A 23,816-nucleotide genomic window follows, 5' to 3' on the forward strand; every position below is an offset into this window, starting at 1 on the left:
TGTGCTGCACTATCTACTAAGGGGGGTTGTGTGGCACTATATACAAGGGAGGGGGGCTGTGTGGCACTATATACAGTGGGAGCTGTATAGCGCTATATACAGTGGGGGCATTATGGCAATATCTACAGGAGGGCTGTATGGCACTATCTACAAGGAGGAGGTGGGGGCGCTATCTACAAATGAGGTGTGACACTGCCTATAGGCGGGGCTATATAGCACTGTCTACAGGGGGGCTGTATGGCACATTCTACAGGGGGCACTATTTATAAGGGGGGCTGCTTGTGGCACCTGGGGGGGAGGGCCCGGTCAAGAGTTTGCTATGTGGCCCAGTCTTTCCTAGTTACACCCCTGTATACACATATAGGCTCTGTATGCATCGCCCCTGGTCTCTGGGTAGGGGTCTGTACATCACTTCCCGAAGACTGAAAACATCTATGTGATTTCTCTGTCAATTGACTCTTATTCATTTCAGCTGCCATATAGCGAACATATCCTGCTGTATTGACTAGACAGAAAGTAAGGAGGGAATAGTGTGTCTCCAATATGGCCATCCCCAGTGACGGTTTTCCAAACAAAACAAAAAAATCACTACAGTGTTAAAAATAAAACAACTTATTATTTATCATCTACACTGACTTGTGAAAGTATTCATTCCCCACCTTGGTGATTTTCCTGTTTTGTCGCATTACAATCTGGCGTTGAATTTGATTTTAAATGAGATTTCACGTAATGGACAAGGCACCGTTTAGGGATTTTTAACATGCGTTAGTTAAACGGCTATTACTTTTTATTTGTTTGGCTAGCGATGTGATTTTAGCAATGTTTGTTTGTGTTAAATGTAGGTTTCTTTTCTTCTAACTTTTACACACATAATTTTGTCTGTTTTAGTTATTTTTCAGTTGATTATTTCTTAATAAGATTTGTCTACCGTAAATTTTGATATGTTATGTCATGACCAGTGGGTTGAGCGGACCCTCTAGGCTACTCCGCCAGATTTGCATACCTGCTGGCCAAACAGAAGCTAAGCAGGCAGTGACAAATGGTACCTTGGAAGTAGGTGGATTCAGGCTGGAGCAGATTGTGCGGGATTGCTGGAAGCAGACTGTGCCGGATTACTGGAAGCAGGCTGAGCTGGGTAGCTGGAAGCAGGCTGAGCTGGGTAGCTGGAAGCATGCTGAGCTTGTTAGCTGGAAGCCGGCTGTGCCGGATTACTGGAAGCAGGCTGTGTCAGATAGCTGGAAGCAGACTGTGTCAGGTAGCTGGAAGAGGTACGCTGGATGTGGTACACTGGACACTAGACTCAGGATACTGGACCTCTGCAGGAATACTTGGAAATACAACATTGCTCAGGCACTGGAACACTTTTCAGACTTTCTATTATAGTACTGGAAATGAAGGGATAGGCTGTGAAAACTTTACTGGTGCACTGGGACTTTTAGAGGTTAGCGTGCGAGCGTGGACCCTAGGGGCAGAGCCTGCCCTGATCGTGTCCCTGTGGTGGAGGCAGGCACCAGCAAGCACAGTTGAGTGCAACATGTTACATGTCTATTGTAGGGTAATTGGGTCAGGGCTAGTGTAGGACCATGATTAGTGGGGGAGCGCTTTATTTTGCGGAAGGGGCGTATTTTATGAGTAATTTTTATTTATTTATTCTTACTTTTTATTATTATGGTCTGTCCAGCAAAAAGACTTTTTAACTGTAACTATCACTGTTAGGACTGTGCTGGGTCTAGTTAGACCCAGCAGCAGTCTTCTATTACCAGAATTCCGGCCACCATTTGACGACTCACATGACTACCAGGATCAGTAGGGGCCGCAGCCTCTATTCTATACACAGTGCTGATTGAGTATTGCGTACGTGAGTACAGAGAAAACATAGTTACATAATTAGTATGGTTGAAAACAGACATATGTCCATCAAGTTCAACCAAGGGATAGGAGAAAGGGAAGGGATGTGAGAAACTATAGAACTTTGTTTTACCCCTATTGATACAGAGAAAGGTTTAAAAAAAAAATTAAAAAAAAAAGGTGGCATTTTGTAAAGCCATCTACTGTCCCTGCTGTGACCAGCTCCTGCGGTAGGCTATTCCACAGATTCTCAGTTATAATGGTAAAGAAGGGTTGTCGCCTCTGGAGATTGAACATTTTTTACACCAGACGGAGAGAGTGCCTCCTTGTCTTTTGAGTGGATTTTACATGAAACAGGTTTTCACTATATTTCTTGTATGGCCATTCATATATTTATATAAGTTAATCATGTCCCCCCTTAGTCGTCTCTTTTCAAGGCTACATCTTTCCTAATAACTAAGATCCTCCAATCCCCTTATTAGTTTAGCAATACAGACTGCAGCGATGGCAGGCTCGTAGGGGACCTTGGAAGCTGGCAGACACCAGGCGTGGTGAAATACAGCAGGCGTAGTGTACGACAAAACACGACTCCCACTCTATATGGCACAGGAACAAGGTAGAACGAGATACAGGTAACAGGAACGGGAACACTGGGAGCTGGAAAACACTAAGGGACCATTTGCAAAGACTAACACAGGTAAACACAACAAAGCTCAGGCAATGAAGGAAGGGGCAGGGCACTTCTTATAGTCCAGGGTTATCATGGGAGAAATCAGTCAATCTAAAACATGTGTGTGCTCTGGCCCATTAAGGCCGGGAATTAGCTCGATCACGCACCCTAGTGGTCACTGCAGGACAGGACGGCTGCATGTGCTGGCATCTCTGGGGAGGAAGACGTCTGCAGGATGATAGGAGTCTGCGGTCTGCGACCGTGGATGATACACCTGAGTTCATGCTTCTTTTAATACACGACAATATTTGCTGGCCTTAGAAGCAGCTGATTGACATTGCATGCTGTTATTTAGTTTATGATCTACAAGCACACCCAGATCCTACTCAACAAGTGATTCTCCCAGTTTAACTCCCCCTAGGACATATGGTGCATGCAGATTATAAGTACCCAGCTACATGACTTTACTAAATCAACCTCATTTGCCGAGTCAATGCCCAAACACTCAGTGTGTCCAAATCGGCTTGTAATTTATGAACATCTCCCATAGATTGAACTATGCTACAAGACAAATGCGATGCAAATCACTTCTGTCATATCTCCAGGGTCCCTGGCAGTCTCTGACTGCCAGGCACCCAACATTCATCTGCCAACTCACTTGGGCAGCAAGCTTAAACACTTGCCGTATAGATAGAGTGGGTCATCCTTAACTGGCTAAAGAGGTTTTCCCACAATTAACATTTATCACCTATCCACTAAATAAGTGATAAATGTATGATAACTGGGGGCCCCACCACTGGGACCCCTATCGACCCCTAAAACAGGAATCTTGATGCCCCCATCCCTCCTCACTGCACGATCGCAGTGCTCGGAAATTTCCGCCGTCCCCATAGACAATGAATGGAGCCACTCCATTAAAAATACTTCTCAGCGACTGAAAAACTGGTCAGGATTGTAGAAAAAAACAGTCTACCATAGATTTGAGACTGGGACAGAGGTTCACCTTGCAGCAGGTCAATGACCCTAAACATATGGCTAAAACTACACTGGAGTGGTTTAAAAGGAAACATATAAATGTCTTAGAAAGGTTGACACAAAGCCCAGACCTCAATACAATTGAGAATCTGTGGCATGACTTGAAGACTGCAGTATGCCAACGCAAACCATCTAATAAAGACATAGCCCAAGACACTTGCATCTGTAATTGCAGCAAAAAGGGGCTCCAGTTTTCAACTGTGAACACATATGCACATTAAAGTTCTCTGTTTTTTATCTGCATTATTGTTTGTGTCACAGTAAAAAAATATTTTGCACCTTCAAAAACTGGCGGTTTAAGTACACCATAGGCCCTGGGTTGTTCCCCAAACTTAAACCCCCCTTCCGCGCCGTTCATATAGTTAACACTAACTTTCTGTGCGAGCATTGACAAATGGGTGTTACAATTCCCCTTGTCAAAGGGCTGTGTCCCTACATACTGAAAGGCTTTTTGTTTAATGCAAGGATTTCCTATAACAGACATGTCAGGAGAGGTGACAGATTCTCTATAAATCCGTGGCAATATTTAGAGGAAAAAGACATGGACCGCACAATCCACAATGTATACGTTGATCTGAGCCGCTAGGCATAATTTCTAAACATGAACATGAGGTTCTTAGTTAACATTTTGATCAAACTGTATAAGCCCACTTGCCACTACACAGCGACATCTTTTAAAGTGAGTCCCTACTCTAGCGGTTGCAGCACCGCATGGCGGCCACCGCCAACGCAGAATCGCATGTAGCCCAGAGCCAGGGAGGCTTGGCACGGTCTGATGGCATGGCTGCTTTTGGGCCCCTGGGTTGCTCCCTTTGCAGGAGCTGTGCTGCGGTGGTGGTGGCTGCCATGTGGTGCTGCAACCGCTAGAGTAGGGACCCACTTTAAAAGAGGTCGCCATGTAGTGGCAAGTGGACTTATAAAGTTTGATCAAAATATTAACTAAGAACCTCATGTACATGTTTAGAAATTATGCCTATCGGCTCAGATCAACGTATACATTGTGGATTGCGCGGTCCATGTCTTTTTCTTTCTTTTCCATCCAGTCCAGACCTCATGATGACTTTTTCCAACCATGACCCATTTCTGCAGAATTTGTCACTAAGATGTCTTCAGCTCCTTACTTTTCCAACATTTCTGCACCTATAAACGAAGATAAAATTCTCTTGACGCCAAACATTATGCCCCTAAATATAATAACACCATACACTGCGCCCCTGAATACAATTGTGTGAAACACTATAAAGTAAAGCATCGCACACACACACACACACACACACACACACAGACACGCACACACACAGACACACACACACACACACAAACACACACACACAGTGCCCCCTTTAGATAGTGCCACTCAAAGTGCCCCTTGTAGAATGTGACACTCTCAGTGCCCCCTGTCAAAAGTGCTACTAACAATGGCCCCTGTACATAGCACCACTCACAGTGTCCCCTGTAGTAAGTGCCCCTTATAGAGCCCCCTGTAGATAGTGCCACACACAGTGCTCCTTGTAGATAGTGCCATTCACATTGCCCGCATAGCAGATAGTGATAGTAGATAGTAGCGCCTGATATAGAGCCCTCGTAGATAGTGCCACTCATAGAACCCCCTGTAGATATTGCCATTCACAATGCCTACTGAAAAAAAACATTAACATTACATACTCACTTGCCCCGGACCCGCTCTGTCCTCAAGTGATGAAGGCCTCTTCTTTTCTAAACAGGCCAGATACAACAGACCAACGCAAGCTGCATCCATTGGTAAACCGTGAAATGGCGGGGCAGGGAACTGATACTTCCCGTGCCCTGCCAGCGCTAGACTGACCAATTGTATCCATGTTCTAAGGATGTGGATACAATTGAATGAAGGGGGGGGGGGAGCAGGATCTGGGTCCTGCTATTTTGAATTGGCTATAATTTTAACAACCAGTTAGGGAGAACCCACCTTATCCCACCTCTGCTGCAGGTCCTTTTGCAGGATATACACAATGCAGTTTAGTCCCATTTTTTTTGGCTGAGATTCGCAGCAAAAAATATGACAGAGCTGAAATGTTCTTTTACCTCAGGCCCCGGACGGCCACCCCAAATGCCCTAATGGTGATCCGACATTGCCTTTAAAGTGGTAAGCATGTTGTGTAAATCAAATGATACAAACTCTGTGTTGTGTGTATGTGTTTGCGTGTCTTTGAAATGTGTGTGTGTAGTGTGTTTATTTGCGCTGTGTGTGTGCATGTGTAATATGTCCAGATGGAGCCATCTTTATTTTGACTCTTAACTCCTTAAATACACTATGGCAAGAAAGGTTTTACCTATAGAAGGACGGCTAGGAAAAAGAACATGGCAGCACTGCTTAAGTTTGCAAAATTGCACCTGAACATAGCACAACAGTTTTTGAATAATTGGGATAATATATATTAAAAGATTTACACCAGTTTTCTATGTAAAAGAAAAAGTAGCACATTTTATATAAGCATGTCTCCTTGGTTGGGGGTTTTGGGATATGGGTAGACCAGTAATGGCTAAGTAAAGAGGTTCTGTTGTTCTGTCGGGCGCAACTTACAGGGGGGGCGCCAGCGCCACCTCTTCCTGCACTATAATTGTACCTGTGTCTATAGGACACAGGTACAATTAGAAGCAATGAATGACCGGGCACGTTCCGTGCCCGGCTATTCAGGGCTTTTGCATCAGTGAAGCGACTGGTACCTTTTGTACCAGTGAAGCTTCCGTCGATGAAAGGCGCTGAGTGACAGGGAAAGCCATCCTGCCCAGCCAATCAGCGCCTTTCATAGACGCTGCGTTTAACCCCCAGGAGACCTGCGCAGAAGAGAGCAGGTCTCCATGGCTGCCGGACGGCGTGGGAGCGGGATTAAGGTGAGTTTGAATATTTTTTTTTAATTGTAATAAAAGTGTGTGGCATTATCTACAGGGGAGCCTTTATCTACGGGGGGTACTTTATCTACGGGGGGGAGTGCTTTATCTACGGGGGTGGACTTTATCTATGGGGGGGACGTTAACTACGGGGGGGGCTTTGTCTACACAGGGGGGGTGACTTTATCTACAAGGGGGACTTTATCTACGGGGGGGGGCTTTATCTACACGTGGGGGGCTTTATCTACAGGGGGGTGTCTATCTACAGTGGGGGCTATATACTGGGGTGGGCTATCTATGGAGCACCATATACAGGGGTGGGCTATAGTTACAGGGGGGGGCTATATAGTATATAGCCCCCCTGAAGATATAGCCCACCCCTGTATTTAGTGCTCCATAGATCGCCCACCCCTGTATATAGCCCACCCCTGTAGATATAGCCCACCCCTGTAGATATAGCCCACCCCTGTAGATATAGTCCCCCTGTAGATATAGCCCACCCCTGTATATAGTATCCCACAAATAGCTCCCCCTATAGTGCGCCACAGAAAGCCCACCCCTATATATAGCCCCCCTGTACATATAGTCCACCCCTGTATATAGTGCTCCACAGATAGCCCACCCCTGTATATAGTATATACAGGGGTGGGATATCTGTGGAGCACTATATACAGGGGTGGACTATCTAGTGGAGCACTATATACAGGGGTGGACTATCTAGTGGAGCACTATATACAGGGGTGGACTATATGTACAGGGGGGCTATATACAGGGGTGGGCTATATGGGGGCACTAACTACAGGGGTCACGGTGTGTGTGGGACACGGTGTATGTTGCTATTATAATTATAGGTGCAATGTATGGCGCTATTATATTTAGGGGCGTAGTGTGTGGCATAATGAGAACTTTATCTTTATTTATAGGTGCAGAAATGTTTGAAAAGTGAGAAGCTGAAGACATGTGAGCGGCAAACTGCAGAAATGGTCTGTGACCGGGAAAAGTTATCATAGAGGTCTGGACCGGATGGAGAAAAAGAACTAGAATCTGAGACGTCACCGGTGAGTCACTTAATGTAAATGTTTATTCTGCCTCTAATCAGCACTGTAGTCACTGTATGATCTGCAGTGAGATGATGGCTGGTATGATTATGATATGATTTATTTTTTGTGAAACAGCAACTCCCAGCATATCCTTATCATTGTTCGGGCCATGCTGGGAGCTGTAGTTTTACGCCGTACAAACCTGTACAGCAGGGGTTGCACTAAATTGAGCTGTATTTGTGCTGGTGCTGTATATATGTACTGAGCTTGGTTCTGGGGCTGTATTTATGTACTGAGCTTGGTTCTGGTGTTGTGTATAGAACCATATTGCTTGTAAAATGTACAAATGTTTTTATGCTCGCGTTACATAAAAAGAAATGACACGTCGATTGGTGAAGAAAACAAACATAGTGAGGGGGAAGGAGATGTCGAGAAAGAGGTTGGGGGGGGGGGGGGGTCGCCAAACTGAATCTTTGCCCCGGGTGCTGGAGAACCTAACTGCGCCTCTGGGCGGGTGGAAGGAGTTAGTGGTTGTTTTTTTTTCATGTTTTTTCTCCCTTCCACCAGAATATGGTCAAGCGAAACGTTTAACATATGTATTTGTAGATATTGGTGTGGAATGTGAGAGGCCAAAGTGACAGAAATAAAAGGGTGACTCTTTTTAAGGTGATAAGGTACCACCTGCCCAGGGTAATTTGCCTCTTCGAAACACATCTCATACAAGAAAGAGTTAAAATGTTGCAGAGAAATTGGATAGGGGAAGAATACGACTCAGTCTACTTTGTATACTCAAGAGGGGTGAGTGCTCTGCATCAGAGGCGTAGCTAGGTTCTCCTGCACCCGGGGCAAAGATTCAGATTGGCGCCCCCCCCCCCAACTTATTTCTCGACATCTCCTTCCCCCTCGCTGTGTTTTCTTTCCCTACCAATCAATGAGATGTAATTTTTTGTTCACAATTTTTTTAATGTAACTTGAGTATAAAAACATTTCTACATTTTACAAGCAATATAGTTCTATAATGTAATTAACATAAAAATAAATTAAGAAAATAAATGAAAGAGGCCACACACAGCCCCCTGTAGATCGCGCCACACACAGCCCCCCTTGTAAATAGTGCCAAACAGCCCCCTTGTAGATAGTGCCACACACAGCCCGCTGCCCCTTTGTAAATAGCGCCACACTCCCCCCCCTTTTAAATAGCGCCACACTCCCACCCCTTGTACTTAGCGCCACACTGTGAACAGACCGGTGAGCGCTAGCCTACCGCTACCACTCTCCGCTCTGCCTGGTGTGACTTACCGGAGGAGCCGAGGAGGTCATTCGGCGCAGGCAGCGGCGGAGTTCCTTCTGACTAGGTTTGGTGACAGCCAGGGCCGGCCTTAGCTTGGATGGCGCCCTGTGCGGGACTCTCTATTGCCGCCCCCTACACAAACCAAAAATGAACCACATATATGGACACGCTGGAACATATATACTGTACATACATAAAGACAGATATTTAGACATACAGGCAAATATACATACACACATCTGGAATATAAACATACAGGTAAATATATATATATATATATATATATATATATATATATATATATATATATATATATATATATATATATATATACGTACAGATACCGGCATATAAATACACAGACAGGAACATATACAAATACATAAAAGACACAAATATACAAGCACAAAGACACATTCACAAACAGACCCATATATACGCACACAGGCACATATGTACACAGCACAGATAATGTAGATGTTACCTGCAGTCCTATGTAACACCACAGATAACACAGTGATAACTCTCTAAATACAGATAGTAGTGTTACCTGCAGTCCTATGTAACACCACTGCTAACACGGTGATAACTCTGATTACAGATAATGTAGTAGCTGTTGCCTGCAGTCCTATGTAACACCACAGATAACAGATTGTAGCAGAGCTGAGATTGTAATTCAGCACAAATACTATCTGTATTTAGAGAGTTATCACTGTGTTATCTGTGGTGTTACATAGAACTGCAGGTAACATCTACTACATTATCTGTACTCAGAGAGTTATCACTGTGTTATCTGTGGTGTTACATAGGACTGCAGGTAACATCTACTACATTATCTGTACTGTGTAGCAGAGCTGAGATTGTAATTTAGCACACAGTACAGATAATGTAGTAGTGTTACCTGCAGTCCTATGTAACACCACAGATAACACAGTGATATCTCTATGAGTACAGATAATGTAGTAATATTACCTGCAGTCCTATGTAACACCACAGATAACACAGAGATAACTCTCTGAGTAAAGATAATGTAGTAGATGTAAGAGACAAACACACACACACACACACACTCTCTCTCTATCACACACACACACACACACACACACAAACACTCTCTATTACACACACACACACACACACACACACACACACTCACACACACACACACACACTCTCTCTCTATTACACACACACACACACACACACACACACACACATATACACACACTCTCTCTATTACACACACACACACACACACACACACACACACACACACACTCTATTATATATATACACACAGACACTCACCATGTCTCCTTGCTGACAGGTCAGGACGGGCTGTGTGTGGGCGGAGCTTCCTCTCTGCTTCTCGGAAGAAGCAAAGAGCACAGAGCACAGGCAGATGCAGGGAAGCTGCAGCACGGGAGTGGACCTGCCCCTGACCTGAGTCATCTGACCTCATGTCACTGACGTGAGGTCAGGTGACTGGACTGGTCCACTCCCTGGCCGTCACAGACCCCAGTCAGAACACCGTAATGTCCTGGCTCTTCCTAAACTGCTGCAGGTGTCCGACATACGGGGCGTCTGTCAGCAGCGATCAGCTGCTCTTCGGCGCCCCCTTTCCCTATCCTCCGGGTTGCGCCCGGGGCACATGCCCCGCCTGCCCCCCCCCTAGCTACACCCCTGCTCTGCATGATAAAGCAGTGGAAGGAACAGTAAAGATGAGCAAAGTTGATAATACGGAGAGATATGTTTTCTTGCTCATGAAAATAGGGGGGGGGAAGATATTGTTTTGGCCTTTATTTTCATTCCACCTCCATATGCTCGTGCCCGCTCTTAAAGGGCCAGCGCACTCACCTGTAAAACAATCATCATTATCAACCACATGATTTCCTGGTCTATAAGAAGGCCTCAGCCCTTCTGATCCTTGCCTGATCGTTGTTACTTATTCCCAAGCCTGTCTTGCAAATGGTCCTTTAGTGTTTTCCATTCCAGTTGTTTCCCGTGCCTGTTACCTGTTCCTGTATCCCTTGCTGTGTTCTTGTTCCGGTGCCTACTAGTTGGAGTCGTGTCTACTGCACCTGCTGTTGCTTTGCCACGACCTGTGTCATCTGCCACATCCCGAGGGATTCGCCACGTCTGGCGCAACCTGCGGCACCTGCTGTCATCTGCCACGTCTGGCGTTACCTGCTGCACCCACCTCCATCCGTGCCAGAGCTGCGGCCACTGTCTGGACTATCCAGGTACCCTTGTGCGGGACTTTGTAATTCTGGGGTTCCTGTTGTTTGGCCAGCTGCCTCCCTGCTTCGGCGGTGCGGCCTAGTGGGTCCACATACCCACAAACCATGACCGTACGCTCAGGCCATGGACCCCGCTGGTCAACCTGAGACCTTGATGACACAAGCCATGCTGGCCGAGATTGAGGATCTTCAGTCACGGGAAGACCAACTCCTCCAGTCGGAGAACGCCATTGCCCATCGGTTGCTTGCTCCAACCACAGTCGTCACCGCACCCATTCCTGCTGTTCCTCCTGCTACACTTCCTGTATGTACCAGTGCCGACCCCCTATGCTTTTTGCTGCTACCTCCACGCTATGACGAAGACCCGAGGTCTTGCAGGGGATTTTTGAATCAGTGCCTGATCCACTTCAGACTTCATGCCAAGTCCTTCTCTTCGGATGACGTCAGGATCGCCTTTATCATCTCTCTCCTTACTGGCAAAGCCCTGGCATAGGCTAATCCTCTGTAGGAACATCAGGGACCAGAGACCCGTGACTTCCAGTGCTTCTTACGGACCTTCCGCTCAATTTTTGAGGAACCTGGGAGTTTCTTCGGCTGCTGCATCTCTGCTGATCCTACACCAGGGAGACCTCTCCATGGGCGAGTATGCTATTCAGTTCCGTATCCTGGCTGCTGAGATAACCTGGAACAACGAGGCTTCGGTGGCCACATTCTGGCAGGGACTGTCTTCGGGGATAAAGGACAAGCTGGCTGCTCGCGATCTGCCATCTACCCTGGACGATCTTATCTTACTCGCCACCCGGGTGTACATGAGGATCCGGGAGCGTTCCGAAGAGGTTCTCCGGGAGAGAGAACTTCCTAGGCTGGATTCTACTTTCCAGTAATCCTCCTCAGCCGTCCCACCAGAGGATACTATGCAGAGTAACCATGTCAAAGTGCCTTGGTCGTTGTCTGTTGCAGATCCATCCTGTCCAGCCTCCTCTACCTCAGTCATTGGCGGGACTGCCCCCCAGTTTGCTCAGTTTGCAGATGTTTTCAGCAAAAGGGAGGCTGAGACGCTGCCTCCACATCGGACTTATGACTGCCCCATTGAACTGGTTCCTAATGCCTCTCTTCCCCATAGCCGAGTATATCCTCTCTCCTTGCCAGAGTCTATGTCGGCCTATATCAAGGAGAATTTAGAGAGGGGTTTCATACGAAAGTCTTCCTCCCCGGCCAGGGCTGGATTCTTCTTCGTTAAAAAGAAAGACGTATCCCTTCGACCCTGCATTGACTACCATGGTCTCAACCAGATCACGGTCAACAACAAATACCTGCCACTTATATCCTAGCTGTTTGATCGCATACGAGGAGCCACATTTTTTTCTAAGCTAGACCTGCGGGGGGCTTATAACCTAATCCGGATTCGCCGGGGTGATGAATGGAAGATGGCATTTAACACCTGGGACGGGCACTATGAATACCTAGTGATGCCCTTCAGACTGTGTAACGCTCCCGCAGTGTTTCAGGAATTCATTAATGATATCTTCCGAGATCTCCTCTATGTCTGCATTGTTGTTTATCTCTGATATTTTGATTTTCTCCCCAGATGCGACGACTCATCGGAGGCATGTCCGTCAAGTGCTACTACGATTAAGAGAGAATCGTTTATACGCCAAGCTGGAGAAGTGCGTCTTTGAGAGGAGTTCTTTGCCCTTCCTGGGCTACATCATCTCGGATCAAGGTTTCAATATGGATCCTGAGAAAGTGAGAGCTGTCCTGGAGTGGCCACGTCATCAAGGCCTAAGGGCCATACAGCGGTTCCTGGGATTCGCCAATTTCTACCGGCAGTTTATTCCAAACTTCTCATCTCTGACGGCTCCCATCTCTACCCTTACCAAGAAGGGTGCGAACGCCAAGGTGTGGACTCCAGAGGCAGAGTCCGCATTTATTAGGCTCAAGGAAGCCTTCACTTCATCTTTAATCCTCCATCATCCTGACGTATCTCGGCAGTTCTCATTGGAGGTGGACGCTTCCTCTGTTGGTGCAGGTGCACTTCTGTTCCAGAGGAGCTCCAAAGGAAAGGCAGGAGTATGTGGCTACTACTCAAGACTTTTTTTTTCTGCTGAGCGAAATTACTCTATTGGAGATCAGGAGCTACTGGCCATAAAATTGGCTCTGGAGGAGTGGAGACATCCTCTAGAGGGCGCAGCTCACCCCATCCTGATCTACACCGACCACAAGAACCTTACCTACCTTTAGTCCGCTCAACGTCTCAATCCCTATCAAGCCAGGAGGTCGCTGTTCTTCACCCGTTTTCAATTTGGGCTCCACTACCGTCCCACTGACAAAAATGTGACGGCTGATGCCCTGTCCAGATCGTTTGAGATGGAAGACACGGTGGAGTCCCTTCAGACTATCATAGACACGTCCTGCATTGTTACTGCTAATCCTCTGAAGGTTAGAGACATCCCTCCGGGGAGGACGTTTGTTCGGTTGGCAGACAGGAGAAGAATTCTCCGCTGGGAATACAGTTCTAAACTGGCTGGGCACGCTGGTGTCCGTAATACCCGAGACCTGATTGCTTGTCACTTCTGGTGGCCCATGCTGCCCAAGGATGTTGTGGACTTTGTCTCTTCTTGCACGGTGTGCTTCTAACAAAGTTTCTCACTCCAAGCCTGCCGGCCTGCCTCAACCTACCTGTACCCAATGCCCACTGGCAGCACATTGCGATGGACTTTGTCACAGACCTTCCCCCCTCAGCAGGATGCAACACTGTCTGGGTGGTGGTGGACCGATTCCCTAAGATGGCACATTTTATCCCGCTGATCGGCCTACCGTCTGCTCCCCGACTAGCGAGTCTCTTCATTCAACACATCTTTCGCTTGCATGGCTTGCCTCCTTACATTATGTCCAACCGGGGGGGGGTGGGTTCAATTTACCTCAAAGTTCTGGAGAGCCCTCTGTAAACTCCGGTATATGAGATTGGACTTTTCCTCGTCCTATCACACCCAGTCCAATGGGCAAGTTGAGAGGGTCAACCAGATCATGGAGAATTATCTCCACCACTTCATCTCTTCACGGCATGATAATTGGGTACAGCTTCTTCCATGGGCCGAGTTCTCGTACAACAACCACACAAGTGAGTCCAACACTTCCACTCCATTTCACATTGTGTACAGTCAACATCCTAGAGTCCCTCTTACAGTGTCGACTACATCTCAGGTACCCGCTGCTGACTCTGCATTTCGGGACTTTCTGCAAATCTGGCAACAGACCCTGTCCTCTATTTTGCTGTCAGTCGATCGCATGAAGTGAAAAGCAGATACAAAGAGAAAAGAGCCGCTTCAGTATCTTCCGGGTACCAAAGTCTGGCTATCCTCACGGAACATTCGTTTGAAGATGCCTTCATACAAGTTTGCTCCCAGGTTCCTTGATGCTTTCGAGATTCTGCAACAAATAAACCCTGTCTCCTATAAGCTGCAGCTGCCTCCTACTCTCAGAATCCCCAACTCCATTCATGTGTCCCTCCTGAAACCTGTGGTCCTGAACCGCTACAGCAAGACTTCTAGTTCCACAGTTGCTCCCAGCGGTTCTTCTGATGTGTTCGAGGTGAGGGAGATCCTGGACTGCAAGAGGGTAGGGGGAAGGACTTTCTATTTGGTGGACTAGAGAGGGTTTGGTCCTGAGGAGAGGTCCTGGGAGCCGGAAGAGAACTTCAGTGCTCCTGCGCTCATTAAAAAATTCCTCTCTCGCTCTGGCCCCAAGAAGAGGGGGCGTAAGAGGGGGGATACTGTAGCATTCTATGCCACAGGCCGTTGGGTTTACTCACCTCCCGATGCCCGCAGCCATGGATCCGTGAGCGCTGGTCCCCATCCCCTTTCTAGGAGACGCCAGCGCTCACTTCCGCTCCGGTCTGCTGCGTCCCGTATGGTGCGTGCACACGCATGTGCCAGCTCTAAAGGGCCAGCGCGCGCACCTGTAAAACAATCATTATCAACCACATGATTTCCTGGTCTATAAGAAGGCCTCAGCCCTTCTGATCCTTGCCTGAGCGTTGTTAGTTATTCCCAAGTCTGTCTTGCAAATGGTCCCTTAGTGTTTCCCGTTCCAGTTGTTACCCGTACCCTGTTACCTGTTCCTGTATCCCGTGCTGTGTTCTTGTTCCGGTGCCTTCTTGTTGGAGTCGTGTCTACTGATCCTGCTGTTGCTTTGCCACGACCTGTGTCATCTGCCACGTCCTAAGGGATTCGCCACGTCTGGCGCAACCTGCGGCACCTACTGTCATCCGCCACGTCTGGCGTTACCTGCTGCACCCACCTCCATCCGTGCCAGAGCTGCGGCCACTGTCTGGACTATACAGGTACCCTTGTGCAGGACTTTGTAATTCTGGGGTTCCTGTTTGGCCAGCTGCCTCCCTGCTTCGGCGGTACGGCCTAGTGGGTCCACATACACACAAACCGTGACAATAACAAATTGTTTTTATTTGGTAAATGTAGATAATCACTGGAATATGGCGTGTTTCTTAAAATGTAACTTTTACTGTGCAAAAATTGTTTTCCCCCTAGAATTGTTTTCCTACCTGCACTACCGTGCATGCTTTACAGTGTCCACACTCATAGCAACCAGTGGTTTTCCTATCCAACCAGCAGCCTTCACTGCGACGGTTGGTTAAATGTCTATGCGTGACTTTATTCCCAGCACTCTTCCCTCTTCTGTACGTCACTTGGGCCAGAGGAGATAAGTCCTCACTAAGATCAGGGTCTATTTTTAAAATGTCCCAATGTTGTTCAAGAATCTTTTTGATCCCTCGGTTTGCTCTGTCGTAGGTCCCAATAAGTCTAATGGGTTGTTTTATCATTTCTTTTTTTCCGGGGGTAAGTAATGTTTCTGTCTTTTTTTTGTATTTGCCGTTTGATATCCTTATTTTTTTTTCATTTTAAGTGGATAGCCCTTTTCCGGAAATCTAATTTTTAGACCTTCAGCCTGTTCTCTAAATTCTTTGTTACTGGTACAGTTCCTTCTCAGGCGAAGATACTGCCCTTTTGGCATACCCCGTTTGAGGGGGTCCTGGTGATAACTTTCCCATCTGAGAAGGCTATTAGAGGCTGTCGGTTTTCTATAAATCGTCGTTTTTAGACCTCCTTCCCTGTTCTTAGCAATGAGTACATCTAGTAAGGGTAAGTTGTCCTCACTAGATTCAATGGTGAATTTAAAATTTATGTTATTATTATTGAGACTTTTAACATACTGTTCGAAATTCCCTTTGTCGCCTGCTCATAAGACAAACACGTCGTCTATATATCTAGACTACATTACGATGGGATAGTTCAGGGATAGTCGCTCATCGGTAAGCACCAGGGTCTTTTCCCACCAGCCCAGGAACAAGTTGGCATATGTGGGTGCACATGAATTACCCATAGCTGTGCTCCTGAGCTGATGGTAGAGACGCCCATTGAACAGGATATAATTCCTAGTTAATACAAATTGTACTAATTCTAGTATGAATGTGCTATGCTGAAGAAGGTAAGTTCATCTGGTGCTAAGGAAATGTTGGACTGCTATCAATCCCATTTTGTGGGGAATCGATGAGTACAGTGCCTCCACATCTTATCTTCCGAGTGTGATATCATTCCCCACAGTGAGATAATCGATTTTTGATAGTAGGTCCAGATTCATTAGATTCTTCACGACTAGGTTCTGAAAAATATCAATACTAAATAGGTCTCCAATTGGAGGCATTTTTAGACTTTTGGGTCTACATGTAGTAAAACGGACCCTCCCCTCGAGCTTTTTCATTCGCGGATAATAAGTCTGCTAGGTTTCTTGCATGTGGTAAGTCCAACATTGTTATGCCAAGTTCTTCACATTCCTTTCTATCTTTGTTCTTATGGAATTTATGCCATTTTAATTTTCTTGAGACTAAACTAATGTTCTTTACCAAGTTGAATACATCATAACTCGTGGTGGGTTCAAATGAAAGTCCTCTACTAAGTACTGCGATTTCCACACTCGTTAATATTTTAACCGATAGGTTTCCAACTGTCAATTTGGTGTCCCTCGACGCTGGCCATTTTTGTTCCGTAGCTGACATGGAAACCTCTGTCCATCTTTCTCTAAAAAAGGGGGAGTGGGTGCTTCGGCACTTCGGCGTTGTAATTGAATCTTTGTGGAGAGGGAGGACCTGAGTTTTTTGAGGTGGTTTCCCATTGTTGTTAAGGGTATTTGCCCCTATAGGCACCTCGCCTCCTAGTATATCTATGGTAATTTATACCCCTATATGTTTTGCTCTTGTTCGGGTAAGTTGACTCTCCTTCTGCAAACTTGGTTTCGTAGGAGGACTGTTCAGTTTCTGTTTTCTTTTTCCCTTTTTTCTCATCAGGAAAATAAACCCAGTTTTGCATGTCATAGCCGTACATTATTGTCTATACATTAATCTGTCAACCTTGGGCCCTTTGTTAGGTCAGTATTTGACCATTAGCCTGGTGATTGCGATGCATTAGGGTTAAATATCCAGGATAAGATCCCAGCCGAGAGTGTGATCAATCCCAGCCTCATTCCCGCTGGCGCCCAGGTTGTAACCGTGCATGTACGCGATCATGTAGGAATTACCTCCCACTTATGACACAATGTAGAACACAGCAGAGTATAACATTAGTGTACACAAGCCCTAAGTGTTGTAGCTTTATATATATATATATTTATATATATGTATATATCTAAATTAACAATCAAAATTTACAACATACCTTTCAGTGCGACGTTGAAAGTGGTACTGTCCCATAGGCACATCCTGTAAAAAATAGAATTAAAATACTGAAAAAAAATATACTGTTATATGATAGTTAGTTTAATACACCAACAATTAATAAATGTAAACAATGTGCAACCCAGCCAATAATTTTGGTCTTAAAGGAGTCTACTCCCCTAAAATTTTTATTGAATACTCATAAGATAAGTGTAAAAAATGTTAGACTGGTGAGGTCTAAATGCTATGGAACATGAAGTCAGGGTCCCATGTTCTTCTTATTCTCTATGATCAGGCTGGGAGGCATCATCACCAACAGACTTGTATGGACAAAGAGGGAAAGGGAAACCTAGGAAACTGTGGAAAATCAGTAAGGTGAGTATATATATTTTTTCTAACAAATGTTTTTCATTAAAATATTTTTCATTTTTACATTTTACAAATAAACATGTAATAATGAACAGGGGGAACTAAAAGTGATGTTGCAGCATAAAGTTTACAGAAATATACTATAGGGTTCGAGTCTCTTGAAATTGACTTGGAGCAGAGGGATCATGATGGAGAGGTTTAGTTTTGTTGATAGTCCCTCCAAAATTAAAAAGAATAAAAAACATTGGGTCATCTGAGAGAATTGCGGGTTAACGTCTGCGTTCACGATGTGGACAGAGTCTCTGAAAAGACAACAATGTTTCTAATGTCACCTAATCATGACTGACTAGGCTTAAAAAGTAGGTCTATTTTTAGAACAATACCATAAGAAAGAGCCAACATCTCTATGTTCAACAGCCTAATCATTTTAAAAAAATTAAGGAAGGGGAAAAAAGGGAAGGGGTAGGGAAGGAGAGGAAAAGACCATGGGTCCCTGTGTGCTCCACAAATAGGCACCGTTAAGTAGATAAATAGCAGGTTAAATAGGAGGGTTGCCCCTCAATTCTTGTTCCAAATACCAAGTAGTTAGCTCGAAAGCATGTTTTAAGTTTGTCTTGGATCCTAGGAGGGAGCGTAGCTATTAAACTTTCTCATATAATAAAAATTCCCCTACTTGCATTTCTTTAAGAATAGCAGCCAACACCCGATCCATCCTGATTAGGAAGGACAACTTTTCTAAGAACAGTTTGCGAGAAGAGCATGAGGGGAAAATCAGGTCTTCAGGATGGCTTTCCTTGCTGCCGCAGAGACCAGATAAAGACGTTTTCTGGATTCACTGGTGCATTGATATTTTTTAGAGTCTACCCAACCAAATATTCCCCACTGTGTATCAAAAGGTACAAAATGATTCAGGTGAGTTTGGCTGTACCGTCTAATAACTAAGCGAGAATTCCTGGATCACTCCACACCACCACAGGCAATGGGTTATATCTGCTCACAGAGCCCTGAATTTAAAACAGGCATCAGTAGGATATATACTCATTCTCCAACCTATAGTTGGTGTGACATGGGATCTGTGAAAGATTCTCAAGGTCATTACTGCATATTTGAGGGAAGAGTTTAAACAGACTATTCCAGGATAGTCAGTATGTTAGCTAAATCAATGACATAAAAAGTCAGTTTGAAATCTGAGGGATTAGTGGTAGTGGTACTGTAGTCAATTGAGGTATAGAAAAGCAGAGATTTGTGCCCTAGTGGTTGATTTAAGGATGGCATTGAAGACCTGGTCCCATTCAAGGCCCGGAAGGGTATGTTTGCATTTGTGAATATAGCTGGTTTTGCTGGTATGTAAGCAAATAATGGGAATGGTGTGTCTGGATAACAGGACTTGAGATTCTGTAGCATATGGGATGATTTAGAAGTGAAATAAATTAGATGACAAAGAGAGAGGATTCTTTCCTTATGCCATATTTTAAATATGGTGTCGGGGTGTCCGTTCTGAAACTCTAAGTTGCCTAACAGGGTTTTGCACAGGAAGTGAGTAGATTCAAGGTTTTTGAGCATTCTGGTTTTCCGCCAAGTATGCAATATTATTATCAAAAGGGGATCTCTCTTATGGAAGGGTGTAGAGTCGAGTTAAGTAGGGAGTGACCTCTGAGGAAAGGAGTTTAAAATATTTGCCTGGGAAGCCATCAGGACCACGTTTTTTTTAATCGGGGATAAACTTATTGCTTGTTTCCCCTCCTCCAAGATGTCTTGTTCTAGATATGTTTTTATGTCATTGACGATCAAATCCCTTGGAGGGGCTCTGTACAGGTTTTCATAATAATCGCAAAGGGTTTTTATTATTTTATCTTTGTCCCAGTGCAGGGTTCCGTGGTTGGGATCTTTTAATGAGGGATAGGTCACCTGTTACTTAGTGGATAAGTAAGGTGAGCTAATAGAGAGTCCCCTTTTATTTTCCCAGTGGTAATATTTGTTCTGGGTAGCAGAATGGTGCCTGACCCTAAACATAAGTATTAAAAATCTTGCTTCTGTGTGTAACGTCTGAATTCTGGAAGTGTGTTTTGTGGTGGTTTTGATGACAAGACCTCGTAGCAAGTCCTTGGACATGGTCCATAGGAGCAAAATATCCTCCCGATGTTGGATGTTATCATCAATAGGAATCTGAGTTGGAATATGGCAGGTATTTTCAAAATAGAATGGCTAACCCCCTGCTTTTAATGGAGTAGGAGACCTTAAGAAAGTAGTCCAACCAGGTTGCATGTTTGGATGGATGCTCATCATTTGCTGAAGGATACTACATCTGGTTTTAATACTTTTAATATGGGTCATGATTTTTTCATTTTCACAGGTGAGTTTAAACCTGCCACATTTCATTAAATCATATGTATACTTGAGGGAGTGTGATAGGTGTCGGCGTCAAGTGTGTTATTAGTACTCATCCATTTTTTCGTAAAAGCTGCAGCAAAAGTCAGATGAGTTGGGTGGTACTCTCCCATCGAGCAGGATGAACTGTCAGCAGATGTGAAAACCTCAGTAACAGGGACCCATGGGCAAGGGAAGAAAGAGCAAAACTAGGAGAGAAAATAGAAGCATTAATATTATCGACAGTAGGATTGCAAGACCATGATAGTAGTAAAACATTATCTATCATGTGTAAACAGTGTAAATTTAAACATTAAGAACAATCATTCAGGGGAGGGGTATAAGATTGTTAGAGGAAGGGTTGAAGGTCAGTCCTCTCTCTTTCTGTCGTAGTGTTCATCACAGTGCCTGTGGGCTGCTGAGGGGTCTTCTAAATAGAGGGTTTCTTTATTCACTGTGACTGTCAGTTTGGCCAGGAATATGAGCTGTAACTTGTGGTTGTTCTTATTCAGGATTTTGCAGATTGGGGAAAAAGCCTGTTTTTTTTGTGTGACAGAGACAGAGTAGACCTAAATTATTAAGAGCCTTAGCCACTATACTTCTAAGGATGGTCCCTTTTCTTTTATCTGGAAATTGAAGAGTCTGGCAATGATTTAAAGGCAATGGGACGTCCAATATTACATAACTGGCCAAGTCTGGCCCCCTACGGATTCTGGGATACCCAGGAAGCGGAGGTTCGTGCTTCTGCATCTGTTCTCTAGGTCATCCAATTTGTCTTGGAGAAGTTTAGAGTTGTTTTACTGAGAAGATCATTCTCTGACACAGGTCTCCACTCTGGTTTCCAGGTAACCTAGTTTTTGAGCGTTTCCGGTGAGTTGAAAGGGATGAGTTTGGAGGAGTGGACAAAATCTAGTCTCTTGTCTAGTAGAGGCATGATGAGCCTAGTGACTTCTTGGCCACAGATGTAGTTGCAGGGCAGTCTCTATCTGAAGAAGCAGATGGGCTGGTGAGGCTGAAATTTGGCATATTAGAATTTGTCTTTGGTTCTGTCTTGAATAAAGAGGGCGATGGTACTCTTGATTGGTATTATAGGTCTTGTCTCTTCTGGTTGTAGATCTTGGCGACATATTGGAGCTCCAGCTACGTCTTCCCGTATATTGAGATTGGGAAAGGAGAAATTTATCTATGGCAAAGGGGGAGAGAGCCATATCGGTACAGGAGGGGAGAGGAACGACCTTTAACGGTAGAATAAAGGACCTCGGAGAATGGTGTTAGAGAGTGTTTACATTGAGTGTTTTAACGCAGGGTCAGTGCTAATGATCGGCAACGTTCAGGTCAGCCAGAAGGTGCCAGTTAGTGCAAGGGTTTTGCATGAACTGATTTGTGCGGTAGCTGTTCTACAGCAATTGGTGGTAGTACATACATAGTACATAGTCTTAGTTGTTCCAGATTTAAAACTTTCCGCACTAGCAGGAAAAGGTAGAAAATAAGCATCCACAATCAAATTTTAAGACCTCACGTCTGTAAGTTTCAGCAAGAGGTACTCAATATTAGTGTGTTGCTTATTAGCCAGGCTAGATTCGGTAAGGTTCTCTGCTAGTCTCTGCTAGTAAAAGTCTGAGATTTTTTCTTCTTTATAGGCAGGGTAAATAACTTCCGTCTCACATTATTTGAAATAACTGGTAAAATTGGAGCACAGTCAGAGCGTTCTGCCCCTTTGATATATATGCAGAAGGGCCCTTTAATTGGATTTACGCCAACTTCACTAAAACACAAATAGTGAGTATGTAATCCATAATCCAAAAGGGAAGATTTTTGTACATTTTCGACTACCTTAAATTCCTCTTCTAATGTCAGGGTGCTCACAGAAGTAGGATCAGCCGATATTACAAATGTCCTTTTTTAAGGCAGTACCTTATCCTCGACCCACTGTAAATAACAATGACATAGTAGTTTCCCATCTCAAGAATCCCAGAAATGCCTCCAAATTAAGCCCTTATCCTGATGAATACCTGTGTGAAGTTATACTGACTCCGCTAGTATGGGAGAGTGGGATATTGTACTTAAATAGCACTGTTGCCTCCACTCAATTAGGCCGTATGATAAATAACACCTACAAACTCAGTGATCCCAATATGGAGTAATATGCTGTATACTAAGCACAACATAGAAATCTATGAAAAGTATACAATAAAAACAACGTAATAAACAATCTGTGATAATATCTAGAAATCTTTATTGTTACAGCAATAATAAAAATAAATAAATATTAAAATAACGTAAAAATGCAATTATTGCACAGTATCTATACGTGTTGGTCAACAATCAATGATTATAAGACATCATCTAACTATTAATATATCTGCTCCTATTGCACTACATGTCTATTCAGTTAAATAAGTCCCACAGTGAGAGGAAAATACATAAATACCACACATTAAATGTGAAATGCAGCAATTTTTTTTAATCAAATTCAGCATATAAAGAACAAACTATATATAAATGAAAAAACAAAATGAGGTCACAAAGTGTCAATACCAACCAAATTAAGTCATTGTACCAGGCATAGTGCTACTGACCACCAACACAAAAACACTAATGCGTGTGTCGCCGTCATATTTCTTAAGTGCTATTATATAGATAGATGCCAGTGGATTTACATACACATACTAGAAATATGTGATCCATTAAGAAAGTATAAAAACAAGAATGCTCCAAAATAGCATTAAAAACCAAAAAGGTTATGCTTACCAGAGGTGGTTGTGCAATGACCAGGCACAACACTGTGAAGCATATGAAGACAAAATGGAATATATTCAACCAGTAGAATAGCTGCTCCAGCCTGCGGGCCTCTGGTCTCAGGACCATTAAATGAATAATTCAGGAATACAATGGGCGCTGCCATAATCTTTAAGAAGAGTTATAAAAGTGAACATCTATTGGACATACAACGCGTTTCAAGACCGCTCCGGTCTCTTTATTAGGTACATAAGAGTTCTTATTTACACAGATTTATACTAATACATCAATACGCATAGATTGCAAAACTGTATAACAACTTACAAACAATTAAAAAACAATCTTGCCAATATTAATAGTAATAAAATGAAGTAGTTGTATACTTTAACTGATTTGACACCTGATAATATTCCAGCACTATGCACTATATCGGAAACTGATGCTCTGCCGAACTCAGATACATAGGATGTGACATATCGTTATATCTTTACACAACTTATTAAAGCAGCATAGCTAAAGTGAAAAAAAAAAATAAGTGGATTAAAAATAGAGATAAGTAAAAATAGATGACCAGACTTAGAGTACCAACCCTTTTATTGTGTATTATTGTCTAGTATTATCT

At 44.3% G+C, this 23,816-nt stretch overlaps 1 protein-coding gene across 1 annotated transcript in view; it reads right to left on the minus strand.

Moving 5' to 3' along the window:
* The window catches only part of ADCY2 (adenylate cyclase 2), an 831,331-nt gene that overhangs the window by 302,973 nt on the left and 504,542 nt on the right, over positions 1 to 23,816 (minus strand). Inside the window, exon 11 of the mRNA XM_075826916.1 lies at positions 17,721 to 17,764. Within this exon, the coding sequence (XP_075683031.1) occupies positions 17,721 to 17,764 (44 nt within the window). The remainder of the gene's footprint in view (positions 1 to 17,720; positions 17,765 to 23,816) is intronic.

The sequence above is a fragment of the Rhinoderma darwinii genome, chromosome 5 (genome assembly GCF_050947455.1).
Source record: "Rhinoderma darwinii isolate aRhiDar2 chromosome 5, aRhiDar2.hap1, whole genome shotgun sequence".
Taxonomy (NCBI): domain Eukaryota; kingdom Metazoa; phylum Chordata; class Amphibia; order Anura; family Rhinodermatidae; genus Rhinoderma; species Rhinoderma darwinii.